The sequence below is a fragment of the Lycorma delicatula genome, chromosome 2 (genome assembly GCF_047948215.1).
Source record: "Lycorma delicatula isolate Av1 chromosome 2, ASM4794821v1, whole genome shotgun sequence".
In the NCBI taxonomy this organism is placed as follows: Eukaryota; Metazoa; Arthropoda; class Insecta; order Hemiptera; family Fulgoridae; genus Lycorma; species Lycorma delicatula.
In genome coordinates, this window is record NC_134456.1 from 19,753,452 (window position 1) to 19,770,300 (window position 16,849).

Genomic DNA, 16,849 nt, shown 5'->3' on the forward strand with positions numbered 1-16,849 from the left:
CCCTAAATACCAGCCGAGCAGTAATTTTTTGTCGTGACCTTCTGGAAATGAATTTGAGGGAAATTGCTGATGAACTTCGTACTCAAGGTGTTGTAGAGGTGAAACGTATGATGAAACGGCAGAACAGGACAGAAGAACTGACGCCGTCCCTTGTACTGACATTCAGTCTTCCTGTTCCTCCAGAGAAGATTAAAGTGGGTTACCTCTCCGTTTGGGTACGCCCATTCATACCCCCCACGGCTGTGTTTCAGGTGCCAAAGGTACGGTCACACTGCAACATCTTGCTCGAGGTCGGAGATCTGTGCTCGATGTGCTACCGAAGGTCACAGTGACACTAACTGCGAGGAAAGTGAATAATGTGCGAACTGCAATGGTTCACGTACAGCCCGCTCCCGAGATTGCCCAACCTTTAAGGAAGAGAAGGCAATTCTCAAGATCTGTACTGAACAGAAACTATCTTTCCCGGCTGCATGCAGGGAGTATGGGAAGATAGTTAACTCACAGAACCTCGTACAACCAGATGTGTCCTTCGCTACCGCTGCGTCAAAACAGACTACTTCACCTGTTCATACTCCACAGTGCGGATCCTGCACTGAACTTAAGAAACTCATTCAAATGTTTTCTGATCAAGTTACTTCACTTACAGCCACTATTTCTGGGCAGACAAAGGTGAGTAAAAAATCCTGCATCGCAATAACTGAATCCAACAGTGTGGTCCATACAAAAGTTCCTGCTCGCAAAGTGCTACCGGTACGGGCAGAGGCTACCACAGCTGGCAGTAAGCCAACTAACAAGGTCCCCACGAAGGTAACCCACATAACCACCCCCTCTGGGATGTCAATAGCAACATCCTGTTCTCATAAGTCTCCTCCGCCATCACCGCATATACTGGAAGATATGGTTGAAGAACCTCCTGACCCGAAGGCGTCGGATTTATCTAAGTTAAAGAACACGAAAAAGAAAAACAGAATCACATATAACTAAATTCTATATAGTTTCCTAAGTATATTTATTATTTTATTTTTTTTTTATGAACATTCTTCAGTGGAATGTTAGAGGTGTACAGTCCCGCATTGAAGATATTGGAATACTAGCACATGATCCAATTGGAATACAAAGTACATGATCCAATTATCATGTGTTTCCAGAAGATGAGTTTTCTGCGACATAACCCGGTAGCACTAAGAGGATACTTCTGTGAGAGATACTACTGTGTAGTAGACGGTAGAGATAGTGGTGGAGAGGATATTTATATGAAGGATGGAGTATCGGCTACAAGGATTCGACTGACCACTCTCGTTCCTGCTGTTGCAGTGAGGATCTCATCCCCTTCAAGTTACATATCTGCAATCTGTATCTCTCACAGAACACTGAGTTCAGTGCTCTGGATATCTCAAACCTCCTCACATAAATACCATCTCCATCGTTAATAGTAGGAGACTTCAATGCCCACCATGTTTCTTGGCGCGCGACTTTCTGCTCCACTCGGGGAAATATAGTACACAATGTGAGGCAGGACTTGGACCTTTGTTTGCTGAATAATGGATCTCATACATTTATGTCTTTATCATCTGGTACTGTGTCTAACATCAATCTCTCCATGTGCTCGTCGAATTTACTCCCTCATTTTGATTTGTCTGTTTGTGATGATTTTCATGGCAGTGACCACAAACCAATTGTTATTGGTTTCGGTGTGGACCACGAGATTCGGAGAAGGCCGCAGAGGTGGGTTGTTGAAAGGGCAGATTGGGATGGATATTGTAAAGCCTTCCAATCACAGTATGACAATGGTACGAACATCCTTGAGCAATGTTCCTTTTTTACGTCCATAATACTTGAAACTGCCAGCAGATATGTCCTACAAACATCGGGTAATCCTACACGTCCTTCTAGTACTACCTGTACTAAAGCCTGGTAAAAACAAAACCGATCCCTCAAGCTACCGCCATATTTCTTAAACAAGCATGTTGTGTAAAGTAATGGAGAGAATGGTAAACCGCAGGCTTGCATGGTACTTGGAGAAACATGGTTTTCTTTCTTCGGAACAGTGTGGTTTCTGACAAGGGAGATCTTCCATTGACCATTTGGTGTCAATTGGAGACAACCATACAAAACGCCTTCCTGAACAGCCAACACCTCGTTGCTATCTTCTTCGATATAAAAAAGGCATACGACATCGCCTGGCGACGTGGCATTCTTGATACCCTTAGGAGGTGGGAATCAATGGCAATATGCTTGCTTTTATCCGGGGATTCTTAAATCACCGAACGTTTTGTGTTTGTGTAGACGATTCACTTTCAGACAGTGTCGTCTCGGAAAATGGAGTACCTCAAGGTAGTGTATTAAGTGCCACCTTGTTTTGTGTGACCATAAACAGCATTACCAATTGTGGCTCTTGTCTCTTGTTCTCTTTTTGTTGATGATTTTGTTATTTACGTTGCGAGCCGCTCTACACCCACTGCAGACTGATACAGAACACTATATTTTGCCTTGAGGCTTGGTCAAGAACTACTGGTTTCACGTTTTCACCCGACAAGATGAAACGTGTAGTCTTTTCTTTTTTCTTTTAGTCTTTTCTTTTTTTACGGAACCCTTCTAATCCGCGGGTTTTTCTGGACAGAGAGCTTATTGCTGTCTCTCCTTACATTAGGTTTCTAGGTTTGCTTTTTGATAGCCGTCTTACCTGGATCAAACATATAAAGGAATTGAGGACAAAATGTTCTAAACTTTTAGATATGATGCGGGTCCTTAGTAACACCAATTGGGGGGCCGATCGGTCATGTTTGTTATGTTTTTAATACTCCATTCTTCGTTCCCATTTGGATTATGGTTGTGTCGCCTATTCTTCAGCTCGTCAAACCGTGCTTAAAATGCTGGATGGTGTACATCTTGCTTTTCTTCGGCTTGCCACAGGTGCGTTTAGATCGAGCCCTATTGCAAGCTTACTTGATGGCGAGCCATCACTTTCGAATAGATGAGACCAGCTTTTGTTGTCAATATTAATATTAATATTTTTGTTGTTAATATTATTTTGCCCGTCTTAAAGGACAGCCAAATCACCCAACTTTTGACCCAGTTCTTAAGAATCCTAATTTAAGGAAGTATGAGGACCGTTCACGTTGTATTGCGCCTGTGGGTGTCCGTACATTACGTCTGCTGTAGCATATAAATGGTGACACTCCCTCGTTCTTTCCATCATGTCCATGCTCAAATCCTCCGTGGAGAATAAGCCTTGTAAATTTTACATTTGACCTTACAACATACGATAAACGATCAACACCACCTACTGTTTTCCGGTAGATGTTTCAGTTTATTCTCACCAAGTCGAACCCAGATGTGGTGATATACACTGATGGGTCGAAACGTGATGGTAACATTGGTAGTGCTTTTGTTATTAATGAAAAGACTTATATGTTTGGCCTACCCGGTATTACGAGTGTGTTCACCGCAGAACTACTCGCTGTGGATAGGGCTTGAAGTATCGTTAGCCCTAAATATAGGAGCATTCTTATTTGCAGTGACTCATACAGTGCTCTCCAGGCATTAGAAAACTTTTATTCCAAACATCCTGTCGTCATTGACATTTATGATAAAATCGCTGAGTTAGATAAACGCAACAGAGAGATAGATTTTTGCTGGATCCCTAGCCACGTTGGGATTCTAGGTAACGAAAGAGCAGATGATGCTGCCAAAGAAGCGTGTAATCAACCTCCTTTCACCACCCAAGTTACTACCTTTGATTTTATCAATCGTATAAAACAATCACTGAGAGCAAGCTGGCAAAGTGACTGGGCGACTAACGTCGATAATAAACTCCGACGAATTAAAATTCAGTGTTGCCATGGGGCTCCTCTTGCAGAAAATCTCATCATGAGGAAGTGGTCCTCTGCCGGTTACGGTTAGAACATACAAGGATCACACACGAATACCTAATGTCAGGAGAGGCCTCACCCCTATACACACGATGCAACTGCCCCATGACTGTGCACCACATTCTCGTGGACTGCATATGTTATGCGTCGTCAGTTTAATATACCTAGAAACATCCATGATATCTTGTGCAATAATATCGGATATTTGGACTGAATGTTTCTCTTTTTGCATAGTGCCAGGTTACTGCAAAGAGTTTAGTATTATCATATATGTTTTTCTATAAAAAGAGTTTTTTTAATAATTTTGACCTTTACTTTCAATTTTGATTTTTTTGGTTGTATGTATTTAATTTTACTATCCGGGGAGGGGACTTTTCCACAACCCATCGGAATTAGGTAAGTTTTATATAGTTTATTTATTCAATTGTTTTAACTTTTACATTTTATCAGCTTCATCTGTGGTATTAGTTTTGAGTTTTATTTTGCCTTCTTGGCTTGCTTTAACAAAAATTTTATTATATGATTAATATTACGTTTACTCCTTATATACTTCGTTATTTTGGAGTTATTTTACCCTTTTATTAATAAAAATCTGGGCGATGATAACGCCCAGGCGTTTTTCGCTCAGAAACAAAAAAAAAAAATTAGGGTTTGAGCCCTTAATAATATGTTCCAATAACTTTTATATTTTAGCCTATCTGCCCAAACTAGTGCTGTGTATAGCATAATAGCCTTGCCTACACCTTTATACATGATCTTAAAGTTAAGAGCCAATCAGGATTGACCACACATCAAATACCGAAGAAGGCACTGCAGGCCCTCTCCACAACATATTGAGGTGCTTCTTAAATTGCAGTTTCTCATCAAGAAACACTCCTAGGTACTTTGAACCTGAACATACTTTATACACTGGCCTGCCATCGAAACACAGACACGCCGACTCACTGCCAAACAGCCTTTCAGGAGCATCATCGTGGTCTTGGTCTTTTTGGGCCAAACATCATCATGTGTTGATCCTACAGCTCAAGCATCCTGCAAGCCCAAGTGGCTTGGAGTACAACCTCCCTCCGCAAGCTTCTTTCAACCAGCAGGAACCCATCGTCAGCATAAGCCATGATGCAACAACCACTGGGCAACCTCACCAGCAGGAAAGAATCAAACTCCACCACCTACAATAATGGACCCAACATTCTGCTGCCCTGGGAACATCCTGTAGACAGCATCTTGCCAATCTCATGGCTGCCCTCGCGGAGCAGCACATCCCGATGATTGAAGTAACTTTGCATAACTTCCAACTCACTTACAGTACATTCTCTTTTTTGGAATTTGTAAATAGCAGAAGGCCACCATAGATTATTAAATGCTCTGGAAATGTCCAGGAAAATCCCCAGGACATATTCCCTCTCACTGGTCGTTATCACACTCATCACACAGAGTATGGAGTCCTCAGTACACTTTCTGAGACAAAACCTATGTTGATTCTCCATCAACAATTTTTGCGAGGTTAACCTCTCATTTATACACAGATACAGAACCTTTTCAAAGACCTTGCCAAAAACCGGAAGTAACATCAGAGGCCTACACAATGAACTAACAGCAGGATCCCTGTTGCCATCTTTAAATAGCAATTTCACAATCCCCTCCTTCCAACACACAGGGAAGTATCCTCCAAACAATAATTTAATAAATACATGTGTGACATCTCTCACACTCACTCCAACCAAGTGAACAAGAAGCTCTGCTGTTATTCCATCAAAGCCTGAGACCGTACCCCTATATAAACTACAGATAGCTTGACACACCTCAGCTGTGGTGATCTCCAAGGACACTGCATCCCGGCAGAACTGAGCATTCTCTCGCCACACCCACAGATGGTATGCGGTCTCTTCAGCTTCACTATCATCAGACAGTAAATCATGTAGTAATTTGTGTAAAATCTCAAAAGTATCTGAAATTACACCAAATCTGGTCGAGAGAGCAATCCTTTTGTTGTTTGTGTCTCAAGGCCCTATATACTACATCCCAGGGATTCCTGTTCCTCTACTCATGAACAAAGGAGTAGTAGCCAGTAGTACCTTTTCGCAGTGCAGACTTTATGAAAGTAATGACATCTCCGGGTCGTGTATTCAGCAGTAAGGACTGCCCGTCATTCCAGATCACCCTCATGTTGAGAAGCTCTCTGACAAACTACCCTCTTCATGCCAGACAGCTCCCTATTCTACCATGATGCAATCCTCTCTCGACCGAAACTTCGGGGAATTGAACACTCAGTGGCATCAAGAGAAGCTGCTAACAAACCAACTGCCAGATCTTCCAAATCCAAGATATTCAGACTCCAATCCAAAACTTGAACTCGGTCGAAAGTAAATCAAAAAATTTTTTCCAGTCTGCACGTCTGTGCAGGAAGTGACCCTGCTGAACTGAAACATTACATTTGTAGCACTCACTCAAGCCACCAGCAATCTCATAGACAATTAATCCATACCTACATACCATACCATACCATACCTACATAGGTGGGTAACTTGCCAGGTATAGTATATACCTGTAGATTGTGCTGTGCTAAAAAGCCCTCTATTATATCATAGCCAAGGACGGGTGTGACAAGTGTCCATGATTAACTGTGATCAGGCAGTCAATAGAATGATGGCACACAACATCTCCAGCCAAAGTGAAAGCCAAACAGACAATGTCAACATCCAAGATTAAGGCAACTGTGTTTTGGAATAGATTTGGTGTTTTGTTAGTTGATTTTATACCCAAATGGACAACAATAAACTCAGATGCATACTGCGAGACCTTGACGAAACTTCAGCATGTCGTCAGAATAAGCGAAATATTGTGGCCTATTGTCATCTGGAGTTTTGTTGCTGCATGACAATGCATGATCTCATTCTGCTGCTCAAACTCATGATAACCATCTGTTTCACTACCTGAACGAATCTCTCAGCAGTCAGCAGTTTGACACACTGATGAAGAAGTGAAAACAATGGTTGAAGACTGGTTGTATTCACAGGTGGCTGATTTCTATGATGTAGATATAAACAATTTAGTAAAATGCTATGATAAATGTTTAAACAAACAAGATAACTATGTAGAAAAGTGGCGTAAATTGTAGAGTGATATAAACAAAAAATGTTTTTGACAATATCCTGTACTAGTTTTGTTTATATTAAAACACAGACCTTACTTAAAAAGTAGCCCTTGTAGGTTGTATTAGGTTAGTTGTAAAGATTACATGTTTCATTTTCTACATTTATTAAACTGTTTTGGTTTCATTAGAAAAAATTTAGAAAATATAGTTTCTTTTCAAGACGCATACTCTCATTTACAATTCAAGGGATGACTGGAGCAAAACATATCTAATACTGTTAAACAATAATAACAGGACACTTTTTATCTTTTCTTGTATAAAATATGTAATTTAATAATAGAAAAGATTGTATCAGTTTTATGCTTTTTATTATCTATTATTCAAGTCTTTAATATTATAAAAAGCTGCCAACAAATTTGTCATTGTTTCCTGACATTGATTATTTATTCATATATAGTGGAAAAATAATGATACATGGTTAATTTTGTTTTTTCATGTATGGAAGAAACTAAAAAAATATTTCACTGAAAAATGTATTAGCAATAAAAAGTTACCTAAGATTTTGTTTTAGAAGTGGGATTAAATTGTGATAAAATTTTATTGTAATATTATTATTAAAAATGTAAATAAACCAAAATAAGTTTTAAAAAAATTCCAAAAATCAATATTTTTAAAGTTTGATCGGCTCCCTATTCTCAATATTGCCCCCAAGTTTTTTTTGTTTTTTTTTGGGTTGTTTGCACTACTACTATGCTTGGGAAGACAAAAGATTTGGTTAAAAAATATGCTACAAATAAAAAAATTCCTTTTTAAAGATTTTGGTTGAGGGGAAGAATTATAAGGAAAATTTTTTTTAAATGGTATGATAAGCATGTATGCAGGTACTGCATACATGCAGGAGCTTAATACAAAGTTAAAGTCAGTTTATATTACCAAAATTGTTAGGAAATAAACCACAAAGAAACTATCTACCCCACTCTTAGGATAAATTGACCCCAAATTATTACCAACAAATTGCCCCATTTACATGAGTCTCTGTACCAAATTTCATCAAAATTGGTTTATCCAGTTAAAAATTATTAAGTTTCAAACATGCCAATACATGTACATACATACGTATGAAGATTGTTCCCCACTTTGTTTTGGGGATCCCTGGCTTATGAAACATTGAAAAATGCGAAAAAACCCATACCCCATTTTTTAACCAATTACCATACTTTTCTTGCAGCATAGGTCTTTCTGGGATTGAAATTATAGCCATTTTAAATAATTTTAATGAAACAAGTATGACTATTAATAATATCTGATGTTATGCCAAGAAAATATTGTTTTAATTGTTCTTATTGAGAAATAAAAAAAAATCTGAAGAGTGTGTAACAATAATGGTTCTTGAAAAGAAAAAAACGAGGTCACAAAATTCATCTATCATAAAGTGAATGTAATTTTTGGGTATTTTATAGAGCTTTTGTTACTGAGAGAATAAATGAATTATTTGAAACGCAAAGAGTGAGATGGTCTGAAATAACTTGCACATACTCAGTATGAATGAAGTGAGGGTGAAAGGAAGTGGAGAGACATCAAGCAGGGATTTCCAGTTTTACTTTTCAGGAGCAGAAGAGTGTGGTTATAATAGAGTAGGTATAATGATAAATAAGAAACTGGTAGGAAAAGTATTAAAGGTTGAGTATGTTGATGAAAGAGTGATGATGAGGATAAAGATATTGTAATAATTCAAGTGTACATACCAACCACTCAGCTCACAGATGAGGAAGTAGAACAGTGTTATGAAAGGATATAAGGGTTAATTGGGAAAGAAAAGAAGGGGATATGTGTAATGATACTAGGTGATTGGAATGCTGTGGTTGGAGAGAGAAGAGAAAATAAGGCAGTGGGAAAATGTCGTTCAGGAATTAGAAATAAAAGAGGAGAAAGATTAATTAGTTTCTGCATGGAGAAGGAATTAGTGTTGGGAAACACCCTGTTTGAAAATCATAAAAGAAGATACGTGGGTATCATGAATAAACAGGGAAAAATATCAAATCATGTTATGATACAAGGAAGATTTAGAAATTTTTTAAAGAATGCTAAGACTTATCCAGGTACAGACAAATTCAGATCACAACCTAATTGTGAACATTAGATTCAAGAAAATTGGGAGTGGCAGGAGAAAAGATTGCTATAATTTGGAGAAGCTAAGGAAACTGGAAACAATACAGAGAATGGAAAAAGTGTTGTTGGAAAAAATGAGAAGAGAAAACAAAGTAATGCAGATGATAAGTGGATGAAAATTAAAAAGAATTTAAAGGAAACAGTAAAAGAGATGATAAGGTTTAAAAACAGGAACAGAATATGATAAGAGTGGGTTACAAGTGAAATGTTAGACATGATGAATGAAAGGAGAAAGTGGAAAAGTGTATGAACAGAAGAAGGTAGAAGGAAATATAGAAGGTTGAATAATGAACTAAGAAGAGAAACAGAAAGCTAAGGAAAAGTGGCTTGAGGAAAAATATAGTGATAGCAAATTTGGAAAAAGAGAGAAGATATGAGCTAATGTATAAAGAACACCAGAAAAAGTTTTTAAAGGTAAACATGTGAAGAAAATGTATCAGATGGAGGCAAATGATGGGGAAACACTTAATGAGAAGGAAATATAAAGATGAAAAGAATACATTGCAGATGTATATGCATTAGGAGAAAAGCCAGAACGAATAGATGGGAGTGGAAAAGACTACTAAATTCGTGAAGATTAAAAAAAAGCCTTTATCTTCTTTTGAAGACACTCTAATGACACCAGATTTAAAATGAAATTCCAAGCAGAAGATATGATTAATTTCTGGAACTCATCTCCAGTAAAAAGAGAACATAGCAAACTGTACAATGGTGTTTTAAAGATTATAATTCAGTTTCTTCTATATATCTGTGTGAGAAAGGATTTTCATTACTAAATCAAATAAAAACAATGTACCGAGATCAACTCGATGTACCTGACCATCTCAGACTTAAGCTTACCAACATAGATCCAATTATAGAACAGCTGTGCAAGAATCAGCAGATTCATCCATCTCATTAATGTGATTACTAATATTTATTTATTTTTTTTTAATTAAGTTAAAGATTACATAAACTCTAATAGCCTTGAATTATTAACAAAACAAACATGAATTTTCTTTTATTAACTTAATACTAATATAAAATCAAAGAATTTTAATTAATTAATTCTGTTTTAAAATAACCTGTTTTAAATAAATTAATATCAGTATACTGATATTAAATTGTGCTAAAAAAAATGATAAATTTGCTTTTGAAGGGAACAAGAGTATGGTGGTCCGCAGAACTGTTTTGATTCATAAAGTGGTGGTCCCCACTTCAAAAATGTTTTGAGGAACACTACTATATTGTATGGTTCTAGACTGATTAGAGATGCATCTGCACTTTGTTTAGCCAGGTAGTCCATAATTTAATAATCAAACAGACCCTTGTATTCAGCTAGCTACATCGATGTACACTGTTGTAATTAACCAATTTATTAAGGTCCATAAGACATTCCAAACTAACCTGAGCTGTTTGAATACACAGTACTTCAAAGTAAGTTACTTGGCTAATGGCCAAAATATAGGTATTTTAACTCCTGGAGCTTCTTTATAAGAAAGTTTTTAGAAATAATTAACAAAATTTACTTCAGACTAAAAACATGTCTTCTAGATTTCTTTAAAAAATTTGCAGATTTTATTATGGCCTGAAATACGGTATCTTAAAATCTGAGCATACAGTTGATTTTTTTTTCTTTTGGCTGGAACAGATTGACCAAAATTTAAGAACAAAATTATCATAATTTTATAAGTAAGAATTGCTTTTCCATAAACTGATAACAATTTATTATAACCAAAATCTTCTTTTTACATAAAAAATGTGTCTTAAACTACTTTTAATATTTTTTCCGTTAACATAAAAGCATTTTTCAAATTCTGCCATCTGTTCTTTGAATCACTCAGTGACATTTTGGTGACACTGTTATCAGTCTGAATTGTTTTCTTCAAACAATCCTTAATTTCAAGAAAAAATAGCATCAGATTCAGAATGAGCAGAGGATGGCCCAGTATCTTCCATTGGAACTCATGCAAGTATTCTGCTGTATTGGGTAATATGAGAAAATATGTTATCAAGTAGAACTAACCTGTTACTAAGGAAGCCAGCCAACAGTTCTGTAAAGTGTACCAAAACTTTTTTTGGATTTGTAGTACCTTTCTGTGTTGATAGTTCTCGAAAGAGAGATAATTAGAAAACTGCTTTCCAGCTCTAAAAAAAAAGTTATTAACGTGACTTGCATGGTTGAAGCTGCCTGTACAAACTTTTTGGGTTTGCTCAGAGAATGTGATAAATCCCATTCAAGGTTGTCAATTGGTTTTAGGTATTCAATAAGGCACCCATTTCCCATCTTTTCCACTTTGTAATCCAAGAATTCATTTCCTTTTTTACGATTGCAATCAAGAAATACTTGAGAAGCAGCCACTCTCTTCAGTTAGGTTTCTAGTGTCAGCAGCATTCTTGTGACCCATCTTACACAAATTTTTTTGTAGTAAAGATGTTCACTGTTAGTTTTGTTAACAACAGGATATGATACACTAGGAAAAGCTGCATGAAACTCATCAATTCTGAGTCTCCTGTTTTGTCACATATACATTTAATAATATGTTATCAAATATTGTTTCAGACTTTATGTTTAACAAAATATATATATGCGCGCGCGCACACACACACACGCACGCACATACACACACACACACACACACACACACACACACACACACACACATTAATAACAGTTTTCATTTCTTCAGTAATGTAAAATAGGTATCCAGATCTTGTTTCATCAGTGATATTTGTTTCCCTTCATTGAATAACCTGTACCATTTCCTCACCTAAAAAAAATATAAAAACCAAAACTAATACTATCAACCAACCAAAAAAAAAAAACATTTCCAACCCTAGAATCTTTTTTAATTGAAAATGATCTCATTATTAAAAAAGAATTATGCAATGACATTTGTTCACATCTCAAATTTCTTAATACAGTTGTTCCATATTTGGATCTATGTTGGTAAGTTAAGTCTCAGATTTTCAAATACATCGAATCGATCTCAGTGCATTATTTTTATTTGTTTTAATGATGAAAATCCTTTCTCACACAATGTGTAGAAGAAACTGAATTATTATCTTTAAAACACCATTGTACAGTTTACTATAATTCTCTTTTTACTGTTGAAGAGGTCCAGAAATTAACCACCATACCTTTTGCTTGGAATTTCATTTTAAGTTTGGTGTCATTCTAGAGTTCAATTAACTGTTCTCTTTCATTCAATAAAAGTTTGTTATTTTCAGTATCTCGGTGGAAAGAATTATGAACCCATGAGTTCCATCATATTTACTTGGAAAATAAGTTTCAAATTCTGACCTCAGAATTTTGAGATCTGAACATATATCATTGCATAATTCTTTTTTAATAATGAGATCATTTTCAATTAAAAAAGACTAGGGTTGGAAATGGTGAGAAATTCCTATGTTTTACAACTGACACACAAACCAAGTTTCCTCTTGGGCATTGAAAACAGTCAAAGAACCTTGTAGATAGAGATTTAATTTTAGTCTTTGAAAATAACATATATTTATGAATGGCATTGTTAAACTCGAATCTTACATAATAAACCAACTGCACATCATTCTAAAGTTTCATCTACCTGAAGTGAATAAAATGACTTTCTTTTATTTTGATAAGTTCAGATTCTATATTATTAGTCATCATTGATTTAGTGTGTAACTGTATCGTTTGAGAGTGGTATTAAATCAATGTCCTGAGATAATTTTCACTAAACATTGTTTTAACTATAACTTTTGCAACTGGAAGTATTAAGGTCTTGCCTATAAAATTAAGTGAGCCCACTCTTTGTGACATGAAGACTTGTAATTTAGGAAGTCTCTAAGGCCTTTTTAGTTGCCAAACCTATATTAGAAACAACTTTCATTTCTAACAAATAACACCGAGGTTTTGGTTCACTCTAATTGCCACACCAAGTAAATCTAAGTTTCAAATAACTTGTTATATTTATGAAAGTACTTTTTTCTTTAAACAGCTACCACTAGATGTTTCTTTAATGGTACTAGAATCTCTGATATTAATATCTTCACACACAGCTTCTGAACTATTAGCACTGCCTAATTGAAGTGTATTCCTTTCTTTTCAAAGATCTGGATCCAGTTTTCCATTATGTATAATGCACACTATTTGACACAGACAACTACTAGCATGTACTGTATAAAGAGGGTTTCAAACAATTACTAACAGACAGATGAGAAATCAACAATGGACAGAATTTGTTATGAGTTAATTCTGATTGGCTACAAAAAATACAATTAGAAAAGTATTGTAATTTGAATATCTGGATCTGATTTGCCTGGATTTTAAAACAGGTGGGGTCTAAAATTTCTCATTTTGTCATCTGGAAAAACAGAAATTAAAAAAAACTAATGCAGAAACATGCCTGATTTTCAACAAGTAAAGATGTAATTTGGTACGGTTTATTATTGATGTATGACATACATGACCATTTCAGTTGTTATAGATAGCTCAGACTGGATGTTTGCAAAACTATTAAGAAAGTTATTAATACAAAAATGAAAATACAAAAGATTCGGTACTTTGTTTACTGTTGGTTCTGTTATGGCTAGGTAACAGGCATAGTACCAGATGTGAGAATCACCACAGTCATATTGCTTTAAATCCCTCTTTTGTTGCTAAGAATAGAGTTTGTAGTCGGGGTAGGCAAGTAGGATTATAATTTCATTAAGTGTCAGTACTAGGAGAAGAAGTGAAAGGCAATTACCATGTGTAATTTCCAATGCCTTGAGATTTTCAGCTATAATGTGATAGTGCTATAGTGTACAATTCGTTTGGATATTATTTTTCTTCTATCTTTTTCAAGCATCACAAGAGCAGAGCTCAAGGACCACTTATGGTCTGCAGACCATAGTTTGAGAAATGATGTAGAGTATTCTTAAATCACATTTAAAAATTATTTTAAAAATCTGCTACCAAACATACCAAATACACTTATTTTTCTTCTTTGAGAATAAACAGTTAAAGATGTTTCTGGAAGTGCATTTTGTAAGAAAGCTATGAATGTTTCAGGATCAGGATCTATTGTAAACGCTATTAGTACTTGTGCTGAGCGAGATCCTTTTATTGTCGGCAAACCTGAAGCCTATCTTAGAGAAGCTGTTATTAGGGGGAATGGGCTTAATCCTAAACGTACATTAATGATTGGTGATAGGTAAGTTTAATAAAATACTAAATGTTATTGTTACTTAACCAACTTAGCAGTTACAGCATTCATCTTCTTCTAGCTAGTCTTTCTGTTTTATTGCAGTAATTGAGTCAATAGAAAAACTTTAATGATAAAGAAATGAAACTGACCATAAAATAATCTGTTTCATTTTATATAATAAAAGTTTAATTTTATTTATACTTTTTATTACACTTTACTTCAAATTTTAAATGAAAAAATTATTCTAACTTCTTTACCATTTGTATTTTAGGCTCAGATTAGATTATTAACCTTGTTTTGTTTCCACATACTATGCTTCATATCAGCGAGCATGATGCTAGTTGTTCAGATGTCAGTAGGAGTTACAGTACACCTATGTGCCTGTACAAGTGCCCTTCCCACCTAGTCAGCTGACTGCCGACATCCCACCACAGCGGCACAACTCCAGCATGCTCTGGCCATCTTTATAAGCAAGACACCAGTACTGCAGGACCCACTTTCTTGCAGATCACCACCAGTAGACCAAAAGAAGAAGAAGATAGAAGTTCCCTGACTGGCGCAATATGGGACCTCCTGGCAGATGCCAACATCCCCACCAGAGCAGCAGGCCTAACTGGCCTGCCAAGGGAGCTACTTGGGTGCAGACACCACTTTCTCCCTTTCCAGGCTTCAAGTGTCGTGGCTGGTGAACCGACCAACACACCAATCAGCAGGAGCCAGCCCAATATGGGACTGCTTGGAGAGAACCACCTTTGCCATACTGGTGGAAGACAACTGACACTGACACCCAATACTGCAGAGCTGTGAGAGCCACTTCTGCATGCTGCTGTAATGGGGGATCCAACTACTGCTGAGGGGAAGCTTGGACTGATTCCAGTGGACGAGCCACAACTCCCTGATTGCAGCCAAGCCAACAATGCCAGAGATAAGCTTTTGGACCCACAGCCCTTTTCAGGGCCACCTTGTCAAACAACCCCTTTTCACCCAAACAGTTCACACCTCTCCAAAAATCCCAAACAGTTTCTTTAAGGGCTACCTCCACAGTGTCATCGAAGTCATTTAGTGACTATTTATTTATTTGTGAGTTACATATAAGCAATTAGCTAATATTACTATAATAAGACTAATTCTGCAAGAGATATTACTTAACTGTGAACAGACCTGATTATATATTAATTGAAATTAAAACTTTAAACTTTAAAAATTATAGCATTTAATAGACGCCATTTTTTGCCTATATTTAAGTTTACTTTTGCTAATACCTGTGATATTTATCTTGATTTACTGTTTGAATCTTTTATATTTATTTTATAAATGTTGTTATTCATAAGAACTGACAAAATATAAGTTTGGTGTTGATTGAGTGGTTTTTTTTTCATTTTGTATTTTTCTGTATTAATTTAACAAATTTATTTTGTAAATTTAATAAAGGCATAAGTGCAATTTTATGAGCTGATTCGTATGCCATGATCACATAGTTTTCACTATTATTAAACGATCCACATTTAACAATTTAGTTAGTTTTATTAAAACATAAAGTAAAAATCTTAGTTTTCTGTGTTAAATTTTCAATATGCGGCTTCCATTTCATATACATATCAAAAGCTATCCCTTGGTACTTAGTACTTAGTCACACTTTCTATTTCTTATTCATTAATTTTTAAAGAAAATATTAATAGATAAATAATATTAACAAATAGATATTTCATTCAGTTTAATACATAAGTTATAGAGTTTTATACCTTAATCCTGGTATTTAGAGAAAAGAAAGTTGTGTATACGTGATATCTGAATATTCATATAATGATATTAAATTGATATTTAAATATTTATTATATTTAAACTGTATTATTTATTTATTTATTTATTTTAAACTATACTTTTAATGTTTGTATTATAGATTGTTTTAAATTCTATTAATAAAAACCACTTAGTACAGGATATCGAGATAAATACATATATCTTACCTTAATTTTACCATGAAAGTACTTTCACAGGATTCCTCATCCTCAGTCATGACTAAAATATTTAATTAAACTGAGCAGTTTAATAAAACAGCAAATTAATTTCAATATTAATAATAACTAATAACCACCAAGACGTAGAAAGTGTAGTTGGTTTAATTTAAAACATTTTTTTTAAATGTTTTTCAGTGTATCATCATCATCAGAGAATTGTTATTAAAAACTAACATAAAATTTTTTTTAAAAATCTTTTGTATAGTTCTAATAATAAAAACTGATATTTTAATCATATTTTAACAGTGAAATTAATAAATATATTTACTCTATTATACTTCTACCAACTTAAGTAAATTATTGCTCTAACAGATAATTTGGTTATTCATAAATTTATGTTTTTATTTTAAATGTTTTTCTAGTTCAAATTTGTAGTTTTTATTATTTTATTGATCTCTAAATATTTAAATTATCTATGTTTATCCAAGTGTTTAACTATATTGGTGATTGTAATTTTTTAAATGCATGCAAGTATTCACTAAATTTAATTTTAAATGATTTTTCTAATCTAAATATAGTCGCTTGGGTCAGATGATTTTATAGATA

The 16,849-nt window shown here is 35.2% G+C and overlaps 1 protein-coding gene across 6 annotated transcripts in view; it reads left to right on the forward strand.

The window, feature by feature from the left end:
- Positions 1 to 16,849, forward strand: part of LOC142320531 (glycerol-3-phosphate phosphatase-like) — a 94,697-nt gene that overhangs the window by 66,616 nt on the left and 11,232 nt on the right. For all 6 annotated transcript variants that reach the window (XM_075358422.1, XM_075358421.1, XM_075358425.1 and 3 more), the window contains one exon: positions 14,150 to 14,291. In XM_075358422.1, coding sequence (XP_075214537.1) covers positions 14,150 to 14,291 — 142 coding nt within the window. The remainder of the gene's footprint in view (positions 1 to 14,149; positions 14,292 to 16,849) is intronic.